Raw genomic sequence first — 27,049 nt, 5'->3', positions numbered from 1 at the left:
ATTATTTGAATATTAAGAGAAATTAATTTTGATTACTTACGATTTACTTACCTGCAGGATATTAGCAGCAAATGACACCTTTTTTCTTACCCACATAGTCTGGACCACCAAGACCCCACAATTCAATTAGAATTCACTTAGTAGCCTTGATAAGCGAAGGAGGATCCGACTCGGTGAAGTTACAAACTAAAATATGTGGTCCAAAGCAAAAAGGTCACATGTGTTCTGGTTCCCGTAGGTTCCATGCGAATATAGTCCGTTCGTCGGTTAAGGAACTTTCTGTTACCATTTCGGCCAATTTTAAGGGACCCCCGATATAGAGTCGCTTAGTTATCAACATATATATGAAATAGTTTAATTCATATGCAGTTTTGTTGCTAGTTATTTCGGAATATCGGCAAGGTTATCTAATAGCAACCGTAAGTGTCTCGAGTATTGCTTTTTGACTGTCTATAATATATATTTAGGAGAGATGGCTCCTACGTTACGTAAATGAAAAGTTTTGGTCCAGAAAATTTCAAAACGAATTGCAATGTTGGCCACACGCTTGACAAGATCTAGTTTGATAAAACGTGCGATAACTCCTGCTACCGGATTTTCCGCAGCCCGTTTCTATTCAAATATTCCATTATCAGTTAGTGTTAAACTCCCTAATGGAATTGAGTACGAGCAGCCAACTGGTTTGTTCATCAACAATGAGTTTGTTCAATCTAAGAACAAGCATACTTTTGAGGTTCTGAGTCCTATAACAGAAGAATTGGTAACCAGTGTTTATGAGGCTCGTGAAGAAGACGTAGACCACGCAGCCAAGGTTGCGTCAAAAGCATTTGAGGAGACTTCATGGGCCACTGGCGATCCAGCCATACGTGGTGCCGCCCTTAGTAAGTTAGCTGATATTGTGGAAGAGAATAAAGAAACAATTGCATCTATTGAGACATTTGACAATGGTAAATCAATCACGGACGCTCTCGGTGATGTTAAATTGGCTATTTCTGTTATGAGATCCAGTGCAGGCTTTGCAGATAAGTTAACCGGATCCGTTATTGAGACAGGTGATGACTATTTTAATTTCACCAGGAGAGAACCATTAGGTGTCTGTGGTCAGATTATCCCCTGGAACTTTCCATTCTTGATGTTTACCTGGAAAATTTGTCCTTCTCTTGTAACAGGTAATACTGTGGTTTTGAAAACTTCTGAAACCACTCCATTATCTGCATTGTTTGTCTGTAGCTTGATCAAGAAACACAACATATTTCCACCTGGAGTTATTAATGTCGTCAATGGTTTTGGTAAGATAACAGGTAATGCTATATCTGAGCACCCGTTGATCAGAAAAGTCGCATTCACTGGTTCTACTGCTACTGGAAAGATCATTATGAAGAAGTGCGCTGAATCAAATATTAAGAAAGTCACATTAGAATTGGGTGGTAAGTCTCCACACATCATCTTTGATGACGCAAATCTTGATCTTGCATTGAAAAATGTTGCAGTTGGTATTTTCTATAATTCTGGTGAAGTGTGCAGTGCTGGTTCCCGTTTGTACGTTCAAGAAGGAATCTATGATGAATTCATGAAAAAGTTCGTTGAATATACCAAAGACAATATCAAGGTCGGAGATCCATATTCCTTGGATACCGTTCAAGGAGCTCAAAATAGCTCTAAGCAAATGGAAAAAATCTTGAATTATATCAAAATAGGTTCTGACGAAGGCGCTAAGTTGTTATCAGGGGGTTCAAGGATCCCTGGAAAGGGTTACTTCATAAACCCAACTATTTTTGGTGACGTCAATGAAAAGATGAGAATTGTCAACGAAGAAATTTTTGGTCCAGTGATTACTGTCTCTAAGTTTAAAACTGCCGATGAAGTAGTTAAGATGGCAAATCGTTCTGAGTACGGCTTAGCTGCTGGTATTCAATCAACCAACTTTAACACAATTATGGATGTCACGAGAAGATTGAGGGCAGGAACTGTTTGGGTGAATACTTACAATGACTTCCATGCAATGGTTCCATTTGGGGGTTATAACCAATCAGGTATTGGCAGAGAAATGGGTGAAGAAGTAATGCACAACTATACCCAAGTCAAGGCTGTCAGAGCTGCAATTCCTCAACCAGTCAAGTGAATTCGAGTCCGTAGTTTCTTAGTTTTAAGTAATATCTATTGTTATCAATTTTACGTTGGATTAACTCGTTCATACTCATAATTCTGATGACTGAGTCATCGAAGCTTGTAGAATCCACTTCGACCCATGCTGTTGACATCATCAACTTATCAAGCAACTTGACGGTTTCAGAAACTCTACTTTTGAGAGCATCTTCGCTAGCTACAACTTGGCTCTCCCAGTCCAGGAGTGCCAAAAACTTCACCACCACCCTTTTCATATGCAACGTTAAGAGTCTCTCCATTTTCGATGCCTCTTCTAGTTTTTCGTGTAGTGCCTCTATTCGTTGATCTATAGAGAATCGATTGTCATCACTTTCGACTTCTTTCTTCTTCAAGTTCAACGCATTGATTCTTTGGTCTAGATTATCAAGCGCGACCAGATAGTCCCTAAGGAGGTATTCACTCTCCAACAAGTCCATTGAGTTTGCTTTATTGATTTGTTTCAACATTTTGAAACACTCTGAATGCTCCTTATAGGTTCTCTGCATAACTGTAGAAGCAGAAGCAAGGTCAAGCACTTCATCTCTATCTGGAGAGTACGGTATTTTGCTATATATATTGTATAATACAATAATCTCCTGTTCTCGCAGAATCTTCTGGGAATCTTTCAACTTAAGTTTTGTTATTGCCTCGTCAGCGAGACCAACGAATGACTGAGTCCTTTTTATATCATTCTGTAGTCTTTTGAAATACGTAGCCTGTGCGGAGTTCGCTTCACCATATTCATGTTCTCGTTGGCTCAGTATAATATGTTTAACTTTATCCAACTTACTTTTATTCATAACAAATCAAATGTTTACTTTTGAAAGCCTGAGATTTTTAATCTGATACCAATCTCAAAGTGTGCAGTCAGTTCAAAAAAAATTACACTCTAAGACTATTGATTAGTTCATTCAAGACAATAAGAATAGTAAAATAGATAGATAAAAAGATGTCCTCGATCTCCCAGACGGCCTTACAAGCACTTGATGAGTCTTCGAGGAAGGATATCATGCAATTTATAGAGTCAGAAAACTCAAAATCTAAAGTGCAGATGTCGATTCACAATTTCACCGATATGTGCTTTAAAAAGTGCAATTATAATAAACCAATTACTACTAGTACTTTGGATGTGAATGAGGAACAATGCCTAAGCAGTTGCTTGAATAGGTTCTTAGATACCAATATCAAAGTTGTTCAGGCACTTCAAGGTGCACAGAAATGAACGTGGTAAGAGTTCCCTTGTATATATATTTAAAGAGTAAGATTCTATGCCAATAAATGTCATTGAGAGCTAAGCTACTGTACTCTACTATGTATTATATTAGTTTGGATTTCAAGTCAGGGTACTGCTCGGAAAGCTGATTTAAGTCTATATTAAGCTCTTCACTTTGGTTGCATGTGAGGGCAAGATTCTTGAGAAGATCAAGGTTATTCTTGAGTAACAAATCAAAGGATGATTGCTTCCTCATCAACACTATCCAAGACCCAAGGAAATCATATTTATATTGCAATAAGAGAGTATTGCCCTCGACATTGTTAAATGATAAAAATATCTCAAAGACAGACTTCTGTATCTCTAAACTAACATTAATGGGATTGATGTCCATCTCCAAAATATTCGGATCAATAATGATCAGATTCAAAGCGTAATTCAACCTTGAATAGCAAAGTAAAATATTTATTCCCAAAATACCGACTATTGTCCTAAGCTGATAAAGTAAGATTGTTGTGAGACGGAAAGAAGATTTTTCTCCTTTTATATGAGAGATTGAAGCCAATGTGACGTTTACCAATTCAAGATACTCTTCCTTCTTCTGTCCCTGAAGAATTAAAAAGATGTCTTCGTAAGCGTATGGGAGTAGAGCCTCTGATACGGGGATTGGAGTTAGCGATGGTAGATAATGTAAGCATTGCTTTGCTGACCCCAAAAACAAAATGCTCAAACCTGATTTGGTCAAAAAGTCACTCTTGATTTCTCTTAGCTTCATCAATAAACTCTTCATAAGTTTCAACCCTTGCAACTTAAATAATGGCTCGTGATCATCAAGCAAATTAAGAATAAAAGATGTGGTTATAGTTCCATATAATTTTATGTCTTTGGGTTCTCTAATAATGTAAATTAAAAACCATACCATAGATATGGATTTGACTTTAGATGATTCCTTCCACTTACGTCTACTGTCGTCTTCTGAAATTTGACCTTCAAAGCTGCTGAATCCAAGCCTTGGTTTCAATCCTTCGATCATCTTCGAATTCTTGGATCGCATTTGCGGGAATACCATTTTCTCCTTTGTAAGACGCTCGAGGTATAGTGGCATATATTCATGGATTTTCGATTGCAACCCCGTTGATTTCTCGATTGTCCTCTGTATAATACACGAGCCCATAGACGAACTCCATGGTAGATCGGGATCAATGTGATACGATAATATGCTTATCTCATCTAGACTTTGGTACTCTTCTGGATAATTCTTTATTAATGCACATAGAACTCTAATCAAATAATAGTATCTTTTGCTTGCAATTTCATCAGAGTTTGACCAATCCCAAGATCTTGATGGAATATTCAAATTTTCGATTAGGTTCTCCTTCAAAGCTCTAGCCTCTCCATCATTACAAGCGAAAGCCATCGCTTCAAGAATTATGTAGTAAATTTCGCTTCCATGATTATTTTTTATTAAATCTAAGACTCTCTGAATAGTCAACCCATTTGGGTCTATAATTCTTTGCTTTATTTCACTTATTGAGCTCTGTGTTAACTCGTCTGGAAAATCATCTTTATATCCTAGTTCTATAAGTATACTCTCTAAAGAACTCATATTTTTTGAAAGTCTATCTTTTTATTTTCAATTCTCATTACTTAAATACCGGGGATCATGTAACTATAAAGTTATATTTATTAAAGGGAATGCTACGAAAAGCTAAAATATTCTTGGTTAACTCAAGAAAATTACATATTCCTTGCTTAAAGATATCTGAAGAAGTCAAGCAAGCTTTGAGCGAGAAGAGGCCCGTAGTATCATTAGAATCAACCATTTATACGCATGGATTCCCATACCCTGAAAATTATTCCTTAGCAAAGGAGGTAGAAAAGGTGGTGAAAAATAGTGGAGCAGTTCCTGCTACTTGTGGTTTTATTAAAGGCAAGCCTGTGGTAGGCTTGGATACCCAAGAATTGGCGTATTTAACTGAACAGAGGTCAGCAAACAAGGTATCGAGAAGAGACATTGGGTATACCATTTCTAAGGAAGTCAATGGTGGAACTACGATTGCCCTGACAATGATTCTATCAAATCTTGCTGGTATTAATGTCTTTGCCACTGGTGGGTTAGGTGGCGTACATCGCGACGGTCAGTTCACGATGGATATTTCTGCCGATCTAACTGAGTTAGGGAGAACACCTGTTGCGGTCGTCTGTTCTGGTCCTAAGTCCATTTTGGACATAGAGCGCACAATGGAATACTTAGAAACCCAAGGGGTATTTGTTGGCACGTACAACGATGATAATAGAGCAGAAGTTCAGGTGCCTGGCTTCTATACACGAGAATCGGGAGTATTATCACCTTATGCCTTCTCCTCCTTCAGAGAGGCAGCTTCAATAATCCTGAATAGCAAAAGTATGATGCTCAATAGTGGACATTTGTTTTGCATTCCTCCTCCCAAAGATATTGCTTTAGAATCAAATTATATAGATCTGATAATTGAAGCTGCAAACATTTCTGCAAAAGAAAAGGCAATTACTGGAAAGCGTTTGACTCCTTATTTATTGAAACAAATTGCGGAAGCAACGAATGGAAGATCAGTGACTTGTAATTATGATTTTGTTTTGAATAATGCAAAATGTGGGTCCGAGATTGCAAAGGAACTTTGCAAATTGGAAAAAGTAAGTATCGAGTTTTAGTTATATTTTATGGCATTTTACTAATAATGAGAGGTTTCAACGCTGTTTCAACCTTCAACTTCTTTGAAAACAAAAATTGGAAACCGAAATGCTAAATTGGAAGAGTATACTCGAGATAGCGGCAATACTGTTGATGTCGTCGACACAGTCATAGTTGGATCTATTGCTATCGATTCACTGTGTAAACTCCAAAGTGACGCCATAATGTTTGATTCCAATCCAGGAAACACACAATCTACTTTGGGAGGGGTTGGTTTCAACATTCATTTGGCTCATACGTACTCTTCTGACACTCCTTCAAGGTTGGTTTCAATAGTTGGAGATGACATCCCTAGTTCAGCTCTCCTTTCGCAATTAAAAGAAAGAAATTCTGATGTTTCCGGAATTAAACATGTTCAAGGATCTACTGCTCAGTATACATCTATTCATAAAAGTAATGGTGAACTTATTATTGCATGTGCTGATATGCATATAATTGAGAGCGACTTCTCTGATCACATTATCAAGCAAATTCAAAGAGCCAATCCTAAAAACATAGTTCTCGACTGCAATTTACTGCAGACTGTGATACGGAGCATCTTGGAATTTATTGAAGAAAACCTTAAAGACTGTAGTGTTATTGTGGAACCAACGTCGGCTCCTAAGTCAAAGAGACTTGCGATAATACCAAAAAGAGTTTATCCTAATAATTTTGTTAGACTAATTACCCCTACAAAGGCAGAATTGATGGCTATATTTGAGTCATTTCAGTCGAAAGGTTTCTTTGATGACTATGATGAATGGTTTCCAGTCATTGATTCGCTAGGTGTCGACACTCAATTTAGGGAAAAGCTTTTATCCAAGAATGTCTTGAAACCCTTAATAAGTGACGGAATTCTTCAGCAGGCTATTAATTTGCTTCCCTACTTTCAAAATGTTCTTATAAAGTTGGGGAAACAAGGAGTTCTTTTGGTAAGTATATCTGAAAATGTGGAGGATTTTGCATCAATCCCTACAACCTCGAAATACAAGCCTGATTTCACGATTATTTCTAAGGGAGGGCCATTAGGAATTGTCGTTCAATACTTTGATATTCCTAAGGAAAATAAAGACATAGTCATTCAAAATGTTTCAGGAGCCGGTGATGCTCTCTTGGGTTTCTTGATATCAAGACTTCAACCATACAATTGGTTATCACTGACAACTGAATCTGCAGAACAAGAGTGGAATAAATGGGAGGCCATATATAAAGCTCAATTAGCTAGTGGCTTCTCTCTAGTGAGCAAGTGTCCTATAAATGAGGACATGAAATCTTTAAATAGCTCATATGACTCTAAATAGACTGTTTTGTAGAAAATGTTATTGTGTCAGTGTCTGTAACAGTAATCTTCATGGAAATTTTATCTCGATGTCAATGCGAGCAACTTATAGTCGGCCAATTCTGGAAGAAGCGTGAGACATAAGATTAGACATCATGTTCAGAGTTGGTTCTATTACAGCTTTAAAGAGGAGCTTCTACTCTTTAAGGAGCCTTTCATATTCCAAACGTGCTTATAACTATCAGAGCATTCCAAGATCCAGAGTCCCATTTTCAGTTTTGATCGGTTTGGCATGCTTATCTGGATACTCTTATTCTACTCTTTCCAGTGATTCAAAGAAAGATATCGAGAATACTGTTTCTGTTGACAAGTCAATTGATCCATTTCCAACTCATTTGAATAACAAGGGAAACTCATTATCGAGTTCTGAATTCCAATTATTGGGGTATGGTGTGAGAAGTGTTACGTTCTTGAACTTCAAAGTCTATGGAATCGGTCTATACATAGCTAATGATGATATTAATATAGCAAAGAATGTGTTACACCGTGTTCAAAATGTCAGCAGTCTTAGTCTAAAGGATTCCCTTTTGGATCCTGTTGAGTCAAGTCTAATTATTGAACAATTGATTGATGAGGGAGTTAGATTTGCTGTCAGGATATCTCCTGTCAGAAATACGGACTTCAATCACTTAAGGGATGGATTGATTAAATCAATTTTGGCACATCCGAAGAGCAAAGAGGTTAGAGAGTCTGTCAGTAGCGGATTAGACGAATTAAGAAACGCATTCAGTGGGCGTAAGGGATCCGTGCCAAAAAATCATGTATTATATTTGGAATGTCTGCCTTCTAAAAGACTCAAGGTCGCATATTTCAATCCAGATAAAGACACTGGTGTTATTATGGGTACTGTCAATAACCCTATTGTTAGTAAGCTTTTATTTTTGCAGTACTTAAGTGGAAAGAAACCCTTGAGCGAGCCATTAAGACAAAGCTGCGTTGATGGTTTTCTTGGTCTCTAAGATACGACTTCAATGGCACTTTTACTGACGCCAAAAAGAAGCTATATATGTAAATAATTTAATGAGATCTATCAGACCATTTTACACTCTTGAAGCATATAAGTTATGAATATTGTTTATTATGTCCCGGAAGAGTAATCAATTACAAATCATCACTCTGTGTAAAAGTAAAAGGTGGTATATAATTGTGAAGTAGATTACAAGCAACTCGTAGTTTCACATGATAATAGCTTCATGCTCAACGTTTGAGGAAATTGATTTATGAGGCAAGACCTTTGCTCCATTAACATAGACTTCATTTTTAACCTCAACGTCATCACCTAAAACAGTAACACCTTCTGTTCTAGCCCATTTACCGATTCTAGAGTTCCATCCAACAATAGTGGATTTTACCCAGGCATGGTCTTTGACTTCAGAGTTTGCCAATAAAACAGATCTTTGAATTCTTGCTCCTTCTCCAACAATGACATTAGGTCCAATAACAACGTTAGGTCCAATCAAAGCTGAAGGATGAATCTTAGCAGTTGGGTCAATCAAGACGTTACCACCATAAACGAATTTTTCATTGGATAATTTCTCTGGGTGCTTCTTTGCCAAAGATGTCAAGTACAAAACTGTACCTGACAAGAAATCCTTTGGCTGACCAACATCCATCCAGAAACCTTCTAAGTCGAAAGAATATAACTGCTTCTTTTCAACTAATTGAGGGAAGGTCTCCTTTTCAATAGAAGTGGGTTTCATGTCAATCAAATCAATCACTGAAGGATTCAAAATGTACAAACCAGCATTAATTCTGTTACCAACAAATTCGACGGGCTTCTCGACGAAACGATCAATCAAATTAGGAGTGTCTCTATCATGAACAATGACACCATACTTGGATGGCTCATCAACCTTGGTTGCGACAATTGTAGCAGCAGCACCATGGGCCTTATGGAAAGCTGCCAACTCTTTGAATGGATATTCACAGATAACATCCGAGTTAAGAACAAAAATAGGAGTATCGTCTTTTCTCAAAATTTTTTCTGCTAACTTCAAAGGACCAGCTGTGCCTAAAGGCTCTTCTTCGACTGAGAACGTAATGTTCACGCCATATTCTTCTTCATACTGTTTTAAGGTAGATACCATAACTTCAGGTCTGTAGTTCACAGCAAGAATGATGTCCGTAACACCAGCAGCAGCTAATGCTTCAATCTGATGCAAAATCATAGGTCTGTTACCAAACTCAACTAACGGTTTCGGTAAAGTTAAAGTTAACGGTCTCAAACGAGTACCGTAACCACCAACTAAAATTAATCCTTTCATTGTTCAAGAGATGTGTTGTGTTTTTTTATTCTCGTTATCTATCCAAGTAGATGTACAATAAAATAGCTAGATACGCGATCAGAGCTTTACAAAATCCAACTGACTGTTCAAAGTCAAGGTCTTTTCAACTGATTTCCATAAATAAACGGAATAATCTGCGTTTATATAACAAAAATGTTCGTCGAGTGCGTGTTGTGTATACATTTAACGTGGCAGTAAATACAGACCAATAAAGAAAAATTTTCTGGCTGAGTTACAAACCAAGCGAGTAACGCTCCTGTGCAGCGAGACCTAGTAGGGTTGTCCAACGGCCACGCAGCTACAAGAGTGCGTGGGCTCGTCGCGAGAAAATCTAGCAAGCACAGTAATTTTCTGCCGAAGCTGGTTAGCTGGGGAGGGCGCCTTGTACACTGCGGCGAAACAGGCGTCGGAGGTGGCCACGCTGTCGCCTTTTTTGACGCAGGGGCCATAAACGGAATTACGGTATAGCAGAATAAAATAATAAGAGGAAAGACTAGATTTCCTCTTATACCAAAAAACTAAAAATCCTATGCACATATTGTTCACAAGCACTAAATAGAGAAGGATCATCTTCTGGTCTGCTGGCGATAGTGATTTATAGAAACACCAGCATGAGCTCGCTGAGAAATCTACTTGTGGGCGATAGCAAGCGCGTTGACTGCAGAAAAGAATCGGAAAGCCTGCATTCTGTGATCTTGTACTGTATGTAATCGGATCGTATGTAGAAGAGTTTAGTATGTAGAGAGTCGAGAAGTCTGTATACTTTCTTGCATATAATGTGGCTGGTTCCCTTTGGGATGCAAGCTATTTACTTATGAGTAATCAACTTCAAAATGTCAAAGTTATTAGCTTATAGATCGTTCTGAAGACACTTATGGACGTGGCATGCAAGAAAAGTATCTAAACTTTAAGTTGACATTTCTAGCTCTGAAGAATATTGAGGTCAGGTGAAAATTCAGCTTGTTCTGTATGTATATAATATGCCGGATAGTATCTGAGAGACGTTTCTTGTCAAAGCTACCGGAACATGGCCAAGAGTCGGAACAGCTTAGCATTGATAGATATTGTTCCAAGAGTTACAACGATAATGCAGATTGAAATTAATAGTTCCAATTTTAACTAGTTCTGGATCACAGGTCTACTCTTAAATCAACTTTTTATTCGGTTGTTGCTTTCATGGTATACTTTTTTCCAAGTATTTGTAGATTTTGCATATTTATTCAACTAAAAGGCGATGTGTCACTTTCATCTATTTTAGAGAATTTAACTTAATTACTGCCTATATATGAGGATTGCGAGTTTTGATGTCAGGGTTTTGTCCAACTATGCTTTATTCCTAGGTTTTGTTATATAGAATAAAGAAAATCGTGAAAGATTCAAGATGAAATGAGATGGGTGAAAAAAGTGCTTTTATATGGTATTGTTCATATCTGAAATCAAGATCAAGCAGATTGAAACTATATTATCTTTGTCTATTTCTAATTTTGTAATTTTTCTTCGGCTCCAATAGATATTAGAGAACAATGTATCGTTTCTTATGACTAGGTAGCGAAAAAATAATAAGCATAAACCTAACTTGACAATTTATGCTTGAAAACATAAGTACATGCTTAACAGTTTGGAGATTGTGTTAAATATGAAAGATATGCTGGATTCAAATACCATGTGCATGGAACTTCTTTGAGGTATCCAGAGCAAACTAGAAAATCTCTAGTCTTCTCTTGCACCAAATGCAGCGCCAGGTTAAGAAAATAATAACAAGACTTATTAACATACCTAGCGAGGTGATTTCGAAAAAGGAATTGAGACATTCCTTGGTGGGACGGTTACTTTGGTCCACTCGCCAACCGTAGGCTAACGAATAAATGACAGAGCCAATTGCGGGAGCTACCATAAAAGAACCCCATGTAGATCCCATAATATCAATACCCCAGACCGTAGCAACTATTGTAGGATACAAAGTAAACAAGGCACCGTATACTAATCCATTCATAGTCGAAATAATAGAAAAATTGATATTGGTTACCACACCTATTTGTCCCACAGCTGCAAGCAATAAAATGCCTACAAGGAGCCAGATACGACAGATAGGATATCGTCTCCTTGGGGAAGCCAAGTAGTCTGACAGTGCCCCAATTACTAAGCGTATGACTGTTGATGCCGCCGCCATTATGCTGACCTGGTTAGAGAGGACTGTGCCAGGAGCGGCGATTTTGACAATTGATCCCAAATTATTTTGATAGCTCTCTAAAGAACCGATGTTAAGTATTAATGAGAGCAAGAGAAACCATGATGATTTATCTAGCAAAAACTTCTTATAACGTTCATGATGGTGAGTTGGCTCTAATGAGCTCTGCGTCTCAAGAAGATTCTCGTCACCGGCATAGTCTACCTCCTCTTCTCCACATTCTTCTTGATCACGTAATAATGGAGTTGACTCATCATGAAAAATTATTTCTTGTTCTATAGTTACTATTGAACTGGAAGTAAAATTTAAAACCCCAACAACTAAGTAAAGTGCTCCGAAGAAATTGAACGTTTTGGGTAAATCCAAATAATCTCCAGCCTTGAAATATTTGAGCTTAAGTAATTGAGAGCCTATGAATGTAGAAAGTCCGTAGCAACTCACTGGTAGCGATATAGCCAATCCTTTATGATTTGGATAAATTCTTGCGCAAGTTAATAGACTCAGAAAATACAACGATGATGTCGCCAAACCTATAAGACCAAAAGTTATACTGAATCCGTAGACCGAAGTCTTTGCTAAAGGATATTTTTCAGCGTTGCTGACTAGCAAACTATTAATATAGTAACTTGGACAAAATAGCCATATGGATATCAATGAAAGTAATGCTGGACCATGGCAATCCGATAAGTAGCCTAACACTGGCAAGCACAAGTACATTCCAATTGCTGAGACAGACGATATCAAGTTAATTTGGAAGTAGCTTAAACCAATGATGTCATGTAGTGATATTGAAAATAGTGAAAAGAGCAATATCGATCCTGCTGAGAGGCATGAAAGTAAAGAAACAGCGAAAGCTAACCTTTTCAAATTTGACAGAGAAAGATGATTTGATAAACATTTTCGTATTTTATTCGAAACATGATTTAAATGCCTAGACATCTGCAACTACTCCCTGGGCTCTTTCGCTCTTTTTGTAGCCAAGTTCATCAGTGCGATGTCGATTAGCACTAAATTATGACTCCAAAACTTACACAAAGTTACGAGCAGAAGAACCACACTTTCATTCTATTAAATTTCCTTACGAATGATATTAGTCTATCCTTAGTTTGATGTATTTAATCTATAGATAAGTTTTTTATAGCTACTGAAAGTAAAGTGAACTTTCTTTTAATCATAGTCATGCCGTAAGTTTCAGAAACTCTCATTACACTTATTTGATATATGTCAAGAATTTTTCAATCTCACCCTTAGAACCTAACCAAATACCACTCTTGTCATGAATGCCCTTTGGTAAAATATCTAATATTCTTTCACCCTTATCATTAATAGCAGAACCTCCTGCTTGTTCCATTAACATTGCCATTGGGAAACATTCATATAAGATTCTTAATTTTCCATTTTTCAGCTTCGTATCAGCAGGATAAGAAAAGACACCTCCATATAATAACGTTCTATGAATATCAGCAACCATTGAGCCGATATATCTTGCGCTATAAGGCTTGCCGTTCAAATCATCTTGAGGTTTCTTCAAGTCATCAATATATTTCTTTACATATTCGGGCCAGTAGTACGAGTTTCCTTCATTCACAGAGTAAATTGCTCTTCTTTCAGGAATCTTTAAATCCCTCTGCGTTAAAATGAACTCACCTAACTGAGTGTCCAAGGTGAAGCCATCCACACCGCATCCTGTAGTCAACATCAAATGAGCAGAAGCACCATACATTGTGTAACCAGCTGCAACCATTTCACTTCCTTTTCTCAAAACATCCTTGATTGATCCCTGAGAATCATCTTTCAATCTGTAGATACCAAATATAGTTCCTACGGAAACTCCTGCATCAATGTTAGAAGAACCATCAATTGGGTCAGTGCAGACAGCATATCTGCCTCCTCCTTCAAAGACGATTAAATCCTCCTGCTCTTCACTGACCAATACTTTAACATTGTTAGAAGATTTCATAGCATTGATAAAGATTTCGTCACCAATCACATCTAATTTCTTTTGAACGTCACCTGTGGAATTTGCAGTTCCAGATATACCAATCAAATTAACCAACTCTGCTCTCCTGATATTATGTGCAATGAACTTAAAAGCAAACTGCAATGAATTCAACAATAATGATAATTCACCAGTTGCCTTAGGAGCCACCTTTTGTTGTTCTTCTAGAATAAATCTCGTTAAGGTAACAATGTCCGTGTCGACATCCATTTTTTTTGAAACAGAATCATGAGGTGCCATCTTGAAATTAAATTGCTCTTGAAGTATGATATAAGATCAATTTATTGATAATTAAAACGTATATATTGCCTTAAAATAAGATAATAGACCTAAGTTGTTTTCCCCATACTTATACTCGACCCGGAGCAATGAGGAAAATGCAGAACGGTCCGGGTCGCTAATCGCACTGCCGGGATATATAGCAATAGTTGCACTGTTAGCAACAGTGAAAACAGCAATAGATGATTCCGCTACAGCTTCGCTAGTCGACACTTCACATAGGCTTGCTTACTTAACGTCACCTACAACGCCTACATGGAATACAGTTGAAATCTAATTTTTCGTAGGGGAAAAAATTATTAGGTTACATGGGTAAAAGGAACACACGACAGGGAGGAGACTGGAGTTTAGCTTTTTGAATGATCGTATATTAAAAGTAATGATAAGAGATCCGGATACCCAGAGACGTGCAGAGAAAGTTAACTGGGTATTTACCGTATGCTATTTGAAAATACAGAGTCGAAACCATGATCAATATTTCAAAGATAATATCAAGGAAATTAACCCTTTCGGAAGACTTACTAGGCTTGATTTTTACTTTCCTTTAGTTTTTCCCTTTCTCTTCCCTTTTCCCTCTCTTTTTCTCTAAAATGACTTACTGATTTATTGATTTCAAACAATATGTTGATGTGGCCCCCATTCTTCATACTATTGGCAGAGCTATGCTTAGTCTTCCATTGACTCGAAGAATCTAGTGATTTGTAGACTTTCACTTTTTCTCCTCCTTTGTTGTCTTTTGCCAACTTAAGATAGTTGTTGTAGGTTGTATTAAGATATTTGAGGACATCTTTTGATTCGGATTGGGGTGAGGGTGTCCTTCGCTTGTTTACCTCATTTCCTCTGTCTAATTTCTTTAATTTCTCCACCATGAGTTACAGAAACTATTTAAATCAAAACTAAGCAAATGCTACTCAGTCTCTGATTCTAATCGTAAGCTATTTCTTCATGAGATGACAGTAGTTACTCTTTTGCAAAATCTTGACAGATTTTAAGTGACACAAAAATCCCCTGAAAAATACCAAAACTGTGAACACGTCGACTTTGATTCTCGCATACACTCTAAATCAGAACTGATTTTTGAACCAAAGTAAAATTGAATATAGGGAACCCGTTTAGCTCAGGACACTCTTGATATTGCAGAATGAGTAGCTTTCGTGTATTAGATTTGGTGAGGCCATTCGAGCCGTTTGTCCCCGAAGTGATTGCACCAGAGAGAAAAGTGTCATTTCAACAAAGAGCGATGTGGACAGGTGTAACATTGTTAATATTTTTAGTTATGTCAGAGATTCCATTATACGGGATTACATCAAGTGATTCTAGTGATCCTTTGTTCTGGTTGAGAATGATGTTAGCATCAAATCGTGGTACATTGATGGAATTAGGAATTTCACCAATTGTTTCCGCGGGCATGGTTTTTCAACTTTTACAAGGTACAAAATTAATTCATGTTGACATGAATAACAAAGCAGACAGAGACCAGTTCCAAACAGCTCAAAAGCTTTTTGCAATTCTTTTAGCAATTGGCCAGGCTACCGTTTACGTCTTGACGGGGATGTATGGACCACCAAAATCTTTAGGACTTGGAGTGTGTCTCTTATTAGTATTGCAATTGGTCTTTGCAGGTATTATTGTCATTTTATTAGATGAACTTTTACAAAAGGGTTATGGTTTAGGTAGTGGTATTTCCTTATTTACTGCAACAAATGTGTGTGAACAAGTTTTTTGGAAAGCATTTGCACCAACAACATCAAACAGTGGTAAAGGAACCGAATTTGAAGGTGCGGTTGTTGCATTATTTCACTTATTGGGCTCCCGTAAAGACAAAAAGAGGGCTTTGATAGAAGCCTTTTATAGGTCAAATTTGCCAAATATGTTTCAATTGCTTGCAACCATTGCTGTTTTCTTTATCGTCGTTTATTTGCAAGGATTTAGAATTGAATTGCCAGTTAAATCCACAAGGCAAAGAGGTCCTTACGGCTTATATCCTATCAGATTATTCTATACCTCAAACATCCCAATCATGTTGCAAAGTGCTTTATCATCGAACATATTTATCATCTCACAATTGTTGTACGTCAGGTGGCCAAATAATATTTTTGTAAAAATTTTGGGAACCTGGGACACTAGACCAGGAGCTGCTCAATTGTTTGCTGTCAATGGTATTGCTTACTACATCCAACCCCCATTTTCATTTACCGATGTCTTATTAGATCCTATCAAGACTGTGATTTATATTTCGTATGTTTTGGGGTCTTGTGCTCTCTTTTCAACTACGTGGATTGAAATCAGTGGTACATCGCCAAGGGATGTTGCGAAACAATTTAAAGAACAAGGTCTTGTAATCGCTGGTCATAGAGAGACTTCTGCCTACAAGGAATTGAAAAAAATTATTCCAACTGCAGCAGCTTTTGGAGGTGCAACAATTGGTGCATTGTCAGTATTTTGCGACTTCATGGGAACTTTAGGTTCAGGGACTTCGATTTTGCTTGCAGTAACCACCATATATGGTTATTATGATTTGGCCATGAAAGAAGGCGGCTTTGGCAAAACCCCAATTAGTAGTTTCGCAGATGGTTTGTGAATTCCTCCCAAGTTTACATATCCTATATAGATAATCATTTGAAACACGCAAATTCCAATACATGAAATATTCCATCCAATTAAATTTTCCGTTTATTCTTTCCTTAGTTTGACAGGTTAACGCGTTTGGGTATATGCTAAGCTCAATTAAGAAATAGAATAGTAGTGTTCAGATCCGTACCTTTTCAATAACCTGTAACCATGTTAAAAAAATCTCAAATCTCAATGAGTGCCAAGAACAGAAAAAAAACATCGGTTTTCCTCTGAATTACGAAAGCACTTCCGGCCTGAATGTGATGCGATTTTTGATCATCTCAAGATAAATTTGCAAGTGAAATATGCTTCGCTGCCCGCCGCAAACCTAGCTAAAATTTTAAACGAGACCTAGTCTTATGCTCATCAAATTGTAAGGTAGGCTCCCAAATATGAATCCTACTTAGTAATTCTCACCCCTATTTTTTCTGACATTTTTGCATAATATTTTCTCGCATTCTTGCTGCATAAGTTTATCTGTGGATACCTCAATTTTGTTTGCTCTTTATGCTTCGCGCTCGAAGACCTGAATTAGTTCAAACAAAGTCACAATTTTAAAATAATCCGAGGTGCCCTCGGTTTGCCGGTCGCTGGTGATTTATAGTTCTTTTTTTTTTTTTTTTGCTATTAAACGGGATACCAAGATGCCCGATATGACTTTGTGTAATATATTTGAACCAGTGAATTTCTCCTGGTATCTCACGGCTTAACTAGAAATAACCAAGCCAGACGTGGAGCAGAAATAAGGTCCTGTCTTTTTAACTACATTAATATATACCCACTGTGATTCATATAGTGGATTAAAGTTGATATCGGGTCTAGCTGAGACTTTTGAGTAGGATCAAACCCGAACAACGCCGCCATTTTGGTTATTAGTTATTATTTAGAGATTGTTTTTCAAGAAATATTTGTGTAAAAATCAGTCAGGGACATAGAGATGGTTAATGGTAAGGTTGTGCTAGGAACCATCATCAAGCGATGCTTGAATCAGAGGGTGTTTAAGTTTGCTATAACTTTGATAGCGTTGTTAAATGTGTTTTATATAGCGTTTTTGCTAATAGGAGGTCAGTCATCGAAACACTTTAGTATCAAGCTCAAGACTCATGCGTCGAACGTTTGGGACAACATAAACATCTACGGAATGGATGAAGATGCCTCAAAGGATGCTTCAAAGGCCAGTAAAACCCCTCAAACAGCGACTTTGAACTCCCTGCCTTCGACTAAAAAAGACGACAAACCTTTATTCCCCCTTCCCAAAAAACCTTATAAGGAGTTGGCTGATGAAGAAAAGATTCATTATAAGCTTAATGAGGTCACGCGTGATAAGAAGAAGTATTGGCTTGCCCACACCGAGCTTACGGACCATCAACTTCAAATTACTGTCAAGGACTTTAAAAAGGAAGCTTGGAAAGACAAGCCGACTTTGTTTTATGATCCTAGGTTTACATTGTCCATTTATATTAATGAAATCAAGAACCAATATATAGACAAAAACCCCGAAAATGACAAAACGAAAAAGAATGAGATCATCGTCCCATTTGCTTGGTCTGACTGGGTAGACATAACTATGTTGAATGAAGAACTATCTAAAAGTGAATCTGCAAGAAAAAACTGCGAATATATGAAAGCTGTACATCATATTAAAGCCAAAGATCCTAATTATTGCGTGAATAATAATGATATTACCGAACAAGATCTCGAGGAAATGAAATTACCCTCAACAAACTTTGTTCCTGGATTTGCTGTCAAGAAGTCCCCAACGAATAAAGCATCGAACGAAGTCAGAATGTTGGAAGGTAAGTCCCATTTATTGACTTATGCAAAAAATCCGTTGGCGATAATCTTTCTCAGCAATGATGGTGTTTATGAGGCTCAAGTAGAAGGAAAACAAAGAATTGTGGATTCCAATCTCTTTGACCGTTACTTGTCCTTAAATAACATCAAGGAAGATCAAATTGTTCTTGACCCCGTAAAAGAGTTCAATGAATTTGTGAAAGCAGTGAGGCCAAATACTCTAGATGCCGAGGATGATATATATGGAATGGTCGCAAAAATAAAGGAGACAGATCCAAGTAAATCCCGAGAACTTACATTGACTGAGAGTTCTTTCAATTATCAGCAAGATAAAATAGATGCCCAAATTCAAGAATTTGAAAAAAGAATCGAGGGTTTGGGCACAATAACTACCAATGAACTAAAGTTTGATGAAGAGCAGATCAATAAGTTGAGACTCAGTAGAAATGAAAAAATTTACTATGATGGGTTGAAATACGCATCGTCATTTGACCCGAAAGCCGAGGAAACTTATTTTAGAATGGCTAGACTTAATTTTGACAATGAAGAAAATGACAAAGACGCTGGTTGGCATTATGAGTGGAGATTTTTCAATGGTGCATTACGCTACCTAAAGAAGGGCTGGAACGTCGACGAGCTTCTTATTAGAGAGAAGGTCTTACTTGATCGTATATTGAGAAATTGGTTCAGATTTGCTAATGAGAAAGGTATAACGTCGTGGATCGCCCACGGACCACTTTTATCTTGGTACTGGGATGGTTTATTATTTCCATTCGATGAAGATATTGATATTCAAATGCCAGCTGAGGAGTTGGCAAGATTCTCCAGGTTGTATAATCAAACGTTAGTTATTGAAGACATCACAGAAGGATTTGGAAAGTACTTTATCGATTGCTCTACATTCATTCATCACAGGCAATTCACTAAAAACGAAAACCACATCGATGCGAGATTCATTGACATTGATACGGGTTCCTACATAGACATTACTGGGTTAGGAATTAGTGACGAAGAAGTACCAGAACAGTATAAGAGTCTCTCAGAAGCTGCCAGAGCCGAAAATGTTCCTCAGCCGGTTTACAATTGCAGAAACAAACATTTTTATTCTTTCAAAGAAATCTCACCTTTAAGGTTCACAATGATGGGAGGTGTTCCATTGTATATACCCAATAACATTAAAGAAATTTTGAAAATTGAATATTCCAAGGGATTAACTTCCTACACTTACGAGAATTTTTACTTCGTGGATGCCTTGAATTTATGGATTCATAAAGATAAATTGGAGTTTCTTTTCCAAGGTCAAGACTATAAAGATAAGGATGGAATTATAGACCCAGAAAAATTCACCAACCTTGTGAAAACAATTGGAACTAAGGAAGTTGTTCAAATTCTAGAGAGAGATGAAGATGTATTATTAGAATATTATATTACCATGGATGTTACTGCATTGCACAAGAAGGAATTGACATTCTTGTTTGATATGCCTCAAGGAGAAAATACATTGATCGGGGATATTGGGGATCAAAAGTCAGAGGAAGTTATTAGTCACGACGTTGAGTATCACAAGTTAACTTCCCAATTTAAGTTCCAGAAGCCTTTCCGAAGACCACTTTTCAATTATGAGAATATCGATAAACCTAAACACCACAAAGACTAGTTAGTTTTTTGTATAATGTTACATTAATATAAGTGCATTACATTTTTTAGCGTGTTTGATTGTAGATGATCAGCAAACCATGAATAAATCAAATCATATTTCTTAGAATATTATATACGCGTATCAGTTTCAGTTTACATTATTCAACGCTCTCTCAAACAAGGACGGAGATCGAATGTCTCGCGCATGTTCTAAGCGCACAACGTATTGCGTAAGTGCCGTTCTTTGGCTTCTTAATGTAAATGATCATCTTGATGCGCCTTATCTTATTATTAAAAATTCGCGATTGTTTCAAGGAACAATCAAGAAGAATAAACATTGCGTGCCGCTCGTGTGATAGTTATCAAATGTTTTTTTTAAAAAAAAAAAAAAAAAAAAAAAACCCCAATTCCGGTCACGCCTCTCTCGAACCCCCGGAACGGATGATAATCACACGACTGGAAATTTGAAGAGCTCAAGACAATAAATATTCATTGCTGGTTCATCCTTTTATTTTGAAAAGAATATACACAAGATAAACGTATTAGAAGCAGAGTAGAAGAGTGGGTGAATTCGAAATGATAAACACCAGGATCATTAAGATCGTGTTCATATTCTGCTTGATCTTAAATGTTATCTATTTCTGTCGGATATACTCTATCGAGGAGACAAGGGTAAGGAAAGCTGCAGCTGACCACCTGAGTACGATAGTATATCACATGGACGATCTGGTAGACATACCTAAGGGAGTTTCGTATTCTCGTATGAATCACGAACAAAAGGTCGCCTATTTACTCCGCGAGGTCGAGCAAGATAAGGACAGATTTTGGCTAGCACATACGGATTTACTCCAGAAGAATCTTATGCTCAAAGCGAAAGACTTCTTGGCTGAAGAGGACGGCTATTGGGCCAAATCACCGAAGTTGTATTATGACCCTCGCTTCACATTGTCCATATATTTAGATGAATTAAGAGACCAATTAGAGACTAAGAACAAGTTCAACGACAAATCAAATGACAAGCTTGTGACGGTTCCTTTTGCATGGTCAGATTGGGTCGATTTGACTTTGCTAAACGAAGAACTTCTTAAACCTACGGAAGAAAGACTCAACTGTGAGTGGTTGCAAAGTAAAATCAACAAGCCCACTAAGTACCCAAATTTCTGTAAAAATTTGATGGATATTACGGACGAGGAGTTAAAAGAAATAGGCTTACCTTCTAAGGAATTTATTCCTGGTTTCGTTGTTAAAGGATCGCCTATGAATAAGGCGCCACATAAACAAGTCATGATGCAAGGAAAAGCGCATTTGTTATTATACCAGGAAAATCCCTTATCAATTATTTTTTTGACTAAGAAAGGTACATATGAAGCCCAAGTGAGCGATAAGAAACGAATCGTACATACAGACTTGTTGCAAAATTACTTGATGAGAAATGGAATCAAAGACAAGTCTGCTATTTTGGAGTTGAATCCAACAAAGGAGTTTTCGAAGTTACAAGCTAGAGTCCCTCCAAGACCCCTTAATTTAGATGATGACATCTATAGAATGAATGCAATTACGAGACAAACTGATGTTAATGCCAGTCGTGAGCTCTATTTAAGTACTGAAGCGTTTAATTACAAACAGGAGCAAGTTGATGCTCAGATCAAAGCATACGAAGATCGATTCATGAAACTTGATGATTTGATGACGAATGAGCTTCACTATGACCCCAAATTATTGGCCGAATATGCTTTTGACAGACATGAATTGAACCACTACAATGGGTTGAAATATGCCAATTTATTCGAGGCTACCAAAGAGCCTACTTATTACAAGTTAGCGACTCTTTTGAAGGACAAAGAAAATAGAGACTCGGGCTGGCACTATGAATGGAGGTTTTTCAATGGTGCTTTGCGCTACATCAAAGACGATTGGACCATGGAGCAACTTGAAACTAGAGAACAGATTATTTTAGATAGATTATTAAGGAACTGGTTTCGCTTTGCTGAAGAAAAGGGTATCATATCGTGGATCGCACATGGTCCGTTATTGGCATGGTATTGGAATGGCTTAATGTTTCCTTACGACCTTGACATAGATATTCAAATGCCTAGTTCTGAACTTAATAGATTATCGAAAAACTATAATATGACATTGGTTATTGAAGATCTTGAGGAGGGTTACGGAAAGTTCTTAATTGAATGTGCTACATTCTTACACCATAGGGACATGCCTTCGAAAGATAATCACATCGATGCTAGATTCATCGATATCGATACGGGCACGTACATTGATATCACAGGAATTGGTAAAAACAATGAAGTGCCACCCCCCGAATATGACAGTCACATTAGAAACAAGAATGCGAATGGTGGATCGGTCGAGTTGTATATGGATAGGCGAAAGCATTGGTTGAACTTTGAAAGTATCAATCCATTAAGATATTCGATGATTGGAGGAGTACCAGTTTATGTTCCAAATGACATTATGTCCATGTTGAATCGTGAATACAGTCAGGGAACAAGATCCTATCATTTCGGTGGCTATTATTATGTTCCACTGGTGAGATTGTGGGTAGAAGAGAAGTATTTATTATTTTTATTTGATGAGAAGGCATATAAGGATGGAGACAAGATAAACAAAGACAAGTTAAGCTTTCTTGTACGTCAAATGACTCCAGAAGATAAAGTGAGACTATTACAATCAAACAACGATATCTTAGTGGAATATTATTTGACTCATAAGCATACTGCTCTCCATGAGATTGAGAAGAAGTTCATGTTAGATTCATCATTACAGCATTCCATATTGGATTTAAAGCATAAATCAGATTACCACCAATTAACTTCGAGGTTTAAAATGGGTAAACCTTTGAGAAAATCTTTGTGGGATTATTCACAGATCGAGAGACATCTTCATACTCATAGTCCTGATCAACAGGCAAACGACCCAATAGATGAACAGAAGGAAGTTGAGGAACACGGGACTGACAGTGTAAAAATTGAAAGTCAACAAAATGGACAAGTAGAAAGTAATCAGATTGATCAAGACCAAGGGGAAAATAAAATTGCTAATTCTGCTGACAATAGACCGCAGTCGGGTACGGAAAGTGACCTCATAAATCAGAATCAAGTACAGAACAATCCAGTTGAGGCTCCTCAGGAAGAGAATCAGCAGAAGGAGCTGAAAGAAGCAGAAATAAAATCTAATAATCAATAAGTAAATCAAATTATGTCATTTGACTATTCTGTCTTTTAAATTTTATGTACATTAGCATGTTTGATATTCTTCAAGTTAAATTTTATGCAGCAGTTCTTTGTATAAATTTCCTTTTATTTTCATAAAGTTTAGAATTAATTTGATAGCATTTTTGCTATATATTTAGAGATCAATTCCTTATAAGGTTCTATGTAGATATCATAGGCTAGGTCTAAATAGATCGAAGAAAAATTTTTACAGGAGAAAATTGACTTTAGCTATAGAATCGGTCACAGCGTCCTATATAACAGTGAATAAGGAGACCTTAAACTTTCTCTTAGATAAGTTCTATTTCGGTAAGCATTTAAAAGTCTCGACATACTAAGCGAGTTTGGGGAAAATGACAAAAAAAAAAAAGATTTGGTGACTCCGACGTGGTTCGAACACGTGCATCTTTACGATAACAGAACTTGAGTCTGCCGCCTTAACCACTCGGCCACAGAGCCTGTAAATCTAAGAATATTTTTTTTCTGCATTTTATATAGCGATTGAGCTCTTATATTACAGATATGCTGACGCTTAAAGGAGGCAGAAGAGGGCGCTTTATAAAGTCTCTCGTATTAAAATCCAACTACACATAACTGTGAATAAAAGTACCGCTGTTGACCCAATTGGTCTTCAGGTCGATAGAAAATTAATCACAGGGCGCTTTCCAAATTAGGAAGGTGAATGAGAAAGTACTCATGAATCGTAGATAGCAAAAGGGAACCGCTAAAGCGATTAACTAATCTATAAAAAGGGCGGGCGGGTAGGTAATTATTAAAGCTTACTTTAAGCTGATCAAAGCAAAGAAGAACATGTCAGTTTCAATTAGACCTATTGAAAAGAAAGACAAGGAAGAATGGATAAACCTCTGGTCTGGATCAGGTGGTTATCTTGAATTCTACAAATCTACAGTGCCTTCTGAAGTGACTGAAACAACTTTTGAAAGGTTCTTTGATTCTAAGGAGCCTGTTTACGCAGCGGTTGCAGTTGACAATTCTTCAGGTAAAATTATTGGATTTGCTAACTATTTGACACATAGAAATACTTGGACAATTAATGACTCGTTATACCTCAACGACCTCTTTGTCTCCCCAGAATCGAGATTGAAGGGTGTAGGTAGGAAATTAATTGAGTTTGTCTATGCAGAAGCGGATAAGATGAAATGTGGAAAAGTTTATTGGAATACTCAATTCGAAAATCACAGGGCCCAACTTTTGTATACAAAAGTTGGGAAGAAGCTTGGATTTTTGAGCTACGGAAGGCCATGAGTTCCGTTATTTAAATATTTGATTTTGAAATTATTTTCAATTTAATCATTTGATCTATTTCTGTAATTAAAAGGGAATAATGTCTAATGAAAATATATAGCTCTTTGTGTAGTCATGTTCAACTTAGAAATATGAATACAATACGACTTCTTTACCTCATTTGTGAATTAATCACTACCATGAGGATTAATCTTTAAGAGTGCATCTTGAATTTTGTTTCAAGCTAATTTTGGTTTTAGATGCTTACTTTCAAGCTTCAACTGAGCTTCACTCTTCCAAATGGGAATAGATATCAAAATCTAATTCATCGCGATTTCCTTATTAGGTCATCGTGACTACTACCCCCTCGAACTACATGCAGCATGAGGAGAATGATTCGCAAATTTGAAAGCATATGAACAAACCTCACCTAACATATGATATTTTAAAGTAGTATAAGATGATTGCAGTAGATGGCCATAGCTACCTTACGGCATTTTAAATTTATTCTGAATTGGTCTTATTCCTGATGTATTGATACTTATTTCCTATTACCTTGCTATGACAGTCGATACAGAGTATTTTAAGAGAGCTTGGGATCACTCAAGTGAAGAGGAGATCTCATTAAAGCAGATTTATGCTTATCTATTTAATTTTTTTGGAATTACTGAATATAGGGTAGATGACATACTTGATAGGAACAATTTCGTTGGGTCGCAAGCATCAAGCAAGGAATTTATACATGGCCAACAAATTAAAGAGCTGTTGTCTGATATAGAGAGAGATAATGGGAATTATGGCATCGCAGTTTCTGAGAGCTTAAAGAAACCATACAAAGCTTTGGGTGGATTCGAATCCTTGAGACGTCAAATATCGACTGGAAATTTTATTGATAGCTCGCAAGTTTTCTCTGGCAAAATTGCCGAGTCACATAAGGCACTTGAAAAGGTAGATCGTTATGCTTCGTTTCTTGCATTTCTTTCCGTTCTTAGGAATGATTCCTTTGACATTTGTATAAACCGATTTTTCGTTGCTAGAAAAAAGAAAGTAGATGATACCCTCGAAATGGTTGCGAAAAATTTAAACTGGAGAATAAACTCTCATCCTGTTGATAAATGGGTTTTTGGAGGTGATGCGGAGGCCTTCTTTGAAGGAGACAGTCATGAATTTATCGAGGCTTTCAAAATTAATCAAGCTTTTCTTCGTGGAAGAGATAAATTGGGACGCCCAATTGTGGTCATCCATGTCAAAGACCATTTTGGCAAAAATTGTCCGGAGAGAGATTTCGAAAAATTTATTTGTGTAATAATAGAGTGGGTACGACTCGAGCTTAAGCCAATCCAACAAGGCGTTGATAAAGGATGTATTCTATTTGATATGACTGGGTTTACGCTTAAGAATGCAGATCTAGCTGCAGTTAAATTTTTGGCAACTGCATTTGAAGCTAATTATCCTGAATGTTTAGGGGCTATCTGGATACACAATGCACCATGGATTTTTAACGCAGTATGGAAAGTAATCAAAGGTTGGTTAGATCCCGTTGTAGCTTCTAAAATCCATTTTACTAATAGCTGTAACGATCTTGAAAGTTTTATTGACAGGCAATTTATACCTAAAGAGCTAGGTGGCGATGATACTTTTGTTATGAAATACAAAAATCCAACCACTGAGGATAGTTTTGAAAAGCCAAGGGGAGAGGAATACAGGAAATTATTGAAGCAAAGAACGTTTTTAATATTATCTTATTTTCAGGCAACCATTAATTGGTTGGAATCCAAAACAATTCAAGAATCTGATCAACTCTTGGAAATTAGAATTAAATTGGGCATCAAATTAGCCAGCAATTATGTTAAGATTGACCCCTTCATTCGTAAGAGGGGTATTTTTGAACGTATCGGTGAAATGGGAGCTTTAGGATACTAAACTTTTAGTCTTGCTTATTTTTGTACTTTATCTCTATGTTTAGATATACTCGAAAAAGATTTTAACGCTTATACATGTACATTGTGACTCTTCCTTAGTGAAAAAAACATTTCAAGTAAATATGCTGCACCAAATCCAAGATTTTTAATCTAATTTGAATTCTTTGTACCGAACTAGTTTTGAAGTTGACTGCAGTACAGTATATATATACATCTAAAACTTGTTATCGAAAGAATTTACAAATGTTATTTGAATTCCAAGTTTTGTTCAAATACGCGAGCGAGGTGAGATTCAAGTACTTTTAACCATTTCTTGATATAAAATTTTATGGAATAGGAAAATCTATATGCCCTGCAGATGAAGACCTTTCATCTTATCTCTCTGCAGGTTCCTTTTACCGTTTTTAAGTAGCAACTTAAGTCATAAGGCCCTTTGTAAAACCTTACGTTCGAGT

The 27,049-nt window shown here is 36.9% G+C and overlaps 15 protein-coding genes across 15 annotated transcripts; 10 read left to right on the top strand and 5 right to left on the bottom strand.

The window, feature by feature from the left end:
• Positions 1 to 532: 532 nt before the first annotated feature.
• On the top strand, positions 533 to 2,122 carry PRCAT00004483001 (aldehyde dehydrogenase family protein; the record flags this gene model as incomplete). The annotated part of the gene is made up of 1 exon (XM_062954481.1): positions 533 to 2,122. One exon carries the CDS (start codon positions 533 to 535, stop codon positions 2,120 to 2,122), a length of 1,590 nt encoding a protein of 529 aa, XP_062811179.1.
• A 972-nt stretch (positions 2,123 to 3,094) lies between these two features.
• Positions 3,095 to 3,367, top strand: TIM8 (protein transporter; the record flags this gene model as incomplete). The annotated part of the gene is made up of 1 exon (XM_062954480.1): positions 3,095 to 3,367. One exon carries the CDS (start codon positions 3,095 to 3,097, stop codon positions 3,365 to 3,367), a length of 273 nt encoding a protein of 90 aa, XP_062811178.1.
• A 94-nt stretch (positions 3,368 to 3,461) lies between these two features.
• PRCAT00004481001 (uncharacterized protein) lies at positions 3,462 to 4,775 on the bottom strand (the record flags this gene model as incomplete). The annotated part of the gene is made up of 1 exon (XM_062954479.1): positions 3,462 to 4,775. The coding sequence occupies one exon, from the start codon at positions 4,773 to 4,775 to the stop codon at positions 3,462 to 3,464; it is 1,314 nt and encodes a 437-aa protein (XP_062811177.1).
• Positions 4,776 to 5,053: 278 nt separating this feature from the next.
• PRCAT00004480001 (uncharacterized protein) lies at positions 5,054 to 6,046 on the top strand (the record flags this gene model as incomplete). The annotated part of the gene is made up of 1 exon (XM_062954478.1): positions 5,054 to 6,046. The coding sequence occupies one exon, from the start codon at positions 5,054 to 5,056 to the stop codon at positions 6,044 to 6,046; it is 993 nt and encodes a 330-aa protein (XP_062811176.1).
• Positions 6,047 to 6,250: 204 nt separating this feature from the next.
• PRCAT00004479001 (uncharacterized protein) lies at positions 6,251 to 7,366 on the top strand (the record flags this gene model as incomplete). Its single annotated transcript, XM_062954476.1, has 1 exon — positions 6,251 to 7,366. The coding sequence occupies one exon, from the start codon at positions 6,251 to 6,253 to the stop codon at positions 7,364 to 7,366; it is 1,116 nt and encodes a 371-aa protein (XP_062811175.1).
• Positions 7,367 to 7,499: 133 nt separating this feature from the next.
• PRCAT00004478001 (uncharacterized protein) lies at positions 7,500 to 8,363 on the top strand (the record flags this gene model as incomplete). The annotated part of the gene is made up of 1 exon (XM_062954475.1): positions 7,500 to 8,363. The coding sequence occupies one exon, from the start codon at positions 7,500 to 7,502 to the stop codon at positions 8,361 to 8,363; it is 864 nt and encodes a 287-aa protein (XP_062811174.1).
• A 216-nt stretch (positions 8,364 to 8,579) lies between these two features.
• Positions 8,580 to 9,668, bottom strand: SRB1 (mannose-1-phosphate guanylyltransferase; the record flags this gene model as incomplete). The annotated part of the gene is made up of 1 exon (XM_062954474.1): positions 8,580 to 9,668. One exon carries the CDS (start codon positions 9,666 to 9,668, stop codon positions 8,580 to 8,582), a length of 1,089 nt encoding a protein of 362 aa, XP_062811173.1.
• Positions 9,669 to 11,388: 1,720 nt separating this feature from the next.
• On the bottom strand, positions 11,389 to 12,816 carry PRCAT00004476001 (uncharacterized protein; the record flags this gene model as incomplete). Its single annotated transcript, XM_062954473.1, has 1 exon — positions 11,389 to 12,816. One exon carries the CDS (start codon positions 12,814 to 12,816, stop codon positions 11,389 to 11,391), a length of 1,428 nt encoding a protein of 475 aa, XP_062811172.1.
• Positions 12,817 to 13,087: 271 nt separating this feature from the next.
• On the bottom strand, positions 13,088 to 14,116 carry FBP1 (fructose 1,6-bisphosphate 1-phosphatase; the record flags this gene model as incomplete). Its single annotated transcript, XM_062954472.1, has 1 exon — positions 13,088 to 14,116. The coding sequence occupies one exon, from the start codon at positions 14,114 to 14,116 to the stop codon at positions 13,088 to 13,090; it is 1,029 nt and encodes a 342-aa protein (XP_062811171.1).
• Positions 14,117 to 14,676: 560 nt separating this feature from the next.
• On the bottom strand, positions 14,677 to 15,024 carry PRCAT00004474001 (uncharacterized protein; the record flags this gene model as incomplete). Its single annotated transcript, XM_062954471.1, has 1 exon — positions 14,677 to 15,024. The coding sequence occupies one exon, from the start codon at positions 15,022 to 15,024 to the stop codon at positions 14,677 to 14,679; it is 348 nt and encodes a 115-aa protein (XP_062811170.1).
• A 272-nt stretch (positions 15,025 to 15,296) lies between these two features.
• On the top strand, positions 15,297 to 16,736 carry SEC61 (translocon subunit; the record flags this gene model as incomplete). The annotated part of the gene is made up of 1 exon (XM_062954470.1): positions 15,297 to 16,736. One exon carries the CDS (start codon positions 15,297 to 15,299, stop codon positions 16,734 to 16,736), a length of 1,440 nt encoding a protein of 479 aa, XP_062811169.1.
• A 969-nt stretch (positions 16,737 to 17,705) lies between these two features.
• Positions 17,706 to 20,219, top strand: PRCAT00004472001 (uncharacterized protein; the record flags this gene model as incomplete). The annotated part of the gene is made up of 1 exon (XM_062954469.1): positions 17,706 to 20,219. The coding sequence occupies one exon, from the start codon at positions 17,706 to 17,708 to the stop codon at positions 20,217 to 20,219; it is 2,514 nt and encodes an 837-aa protein (XP_062811168.1).
• A 557-nt stretch (positions 20,220 to 20,776) lies between these two features.
• Positions 20,777 to 23,401, top strand: PRCAT00004471001 (uncharacterized protein; the record flags this gene model as incomplete). Its single annotated transcript, XM_062954468.1, has 1 exon — positions 20,777 to 23,401. One exon carries the CDS (start codon positions 20,777 to 20,779, stop codon positions 23,399 to 23,401), a length of 2,625 nt encoding a protein of 874 aa, XP_062811167.1.
• Positions 23,402 to 24,237: 836 nt separating this feature from the next.
• Positions 24,238 to 24,693, top strand: HPA2 (D-amino-acid N-acetyltransferase; the record flags this gene model as incomplete). Its single annotated transcript, XM_062954467.1, has 1 exon — positions 24,238 to 24,693. The coding sequence occupies one exon, from the start codon at positions 24,238 to 24,240 to the stop codon at positions 24,691 to 24,693; it is 456 nt and encodes a 151-aa protein (XP_062811166.1).
• A 540-nt stretch (positions 24,694 to 25,233) lies between these two features.
• Positions 25,234 to 26,595, top strand: PRCAT00004469001 (CRAL-TRIO domain-containing protein; the record flags this gene model as incomplete). The annotated part of the gene is made up of 1 exon (XM_062954465.1): positions 25,234 to 26,595. The coding sequence occupies one exon, from the start codon at positions 25,234 to 25,236 to the stop codon at positions 26,593 to 26,595; it is 1,362 nt and encodes a 453-aa protein (XP_062811165.1).
• Between the last annotated feature and the right edge of the window lie 454 nt (positions 26,596 to 27,049).

The sequence above is a fragment of the Priceomyces carsonii genome (assembly GCF_900007245.1).
Source record: "Priceomyces carsonii strain CBS4050 genome assembly, scaffold: Debaryomyces_carsonii_scaffold_5, whole genome shotgun sequence".
NCBI lineage: Eukaryota > Fungi > Ascomycota > Pichiomycetes > Serinales > Debaryomycetaceae > Priceomyces > Priceomyces carsonii.
Note: the sequence above shows the minus strand (reverse complement) of the source record. Positions and strands in the feature narration are given on the sequence as shown.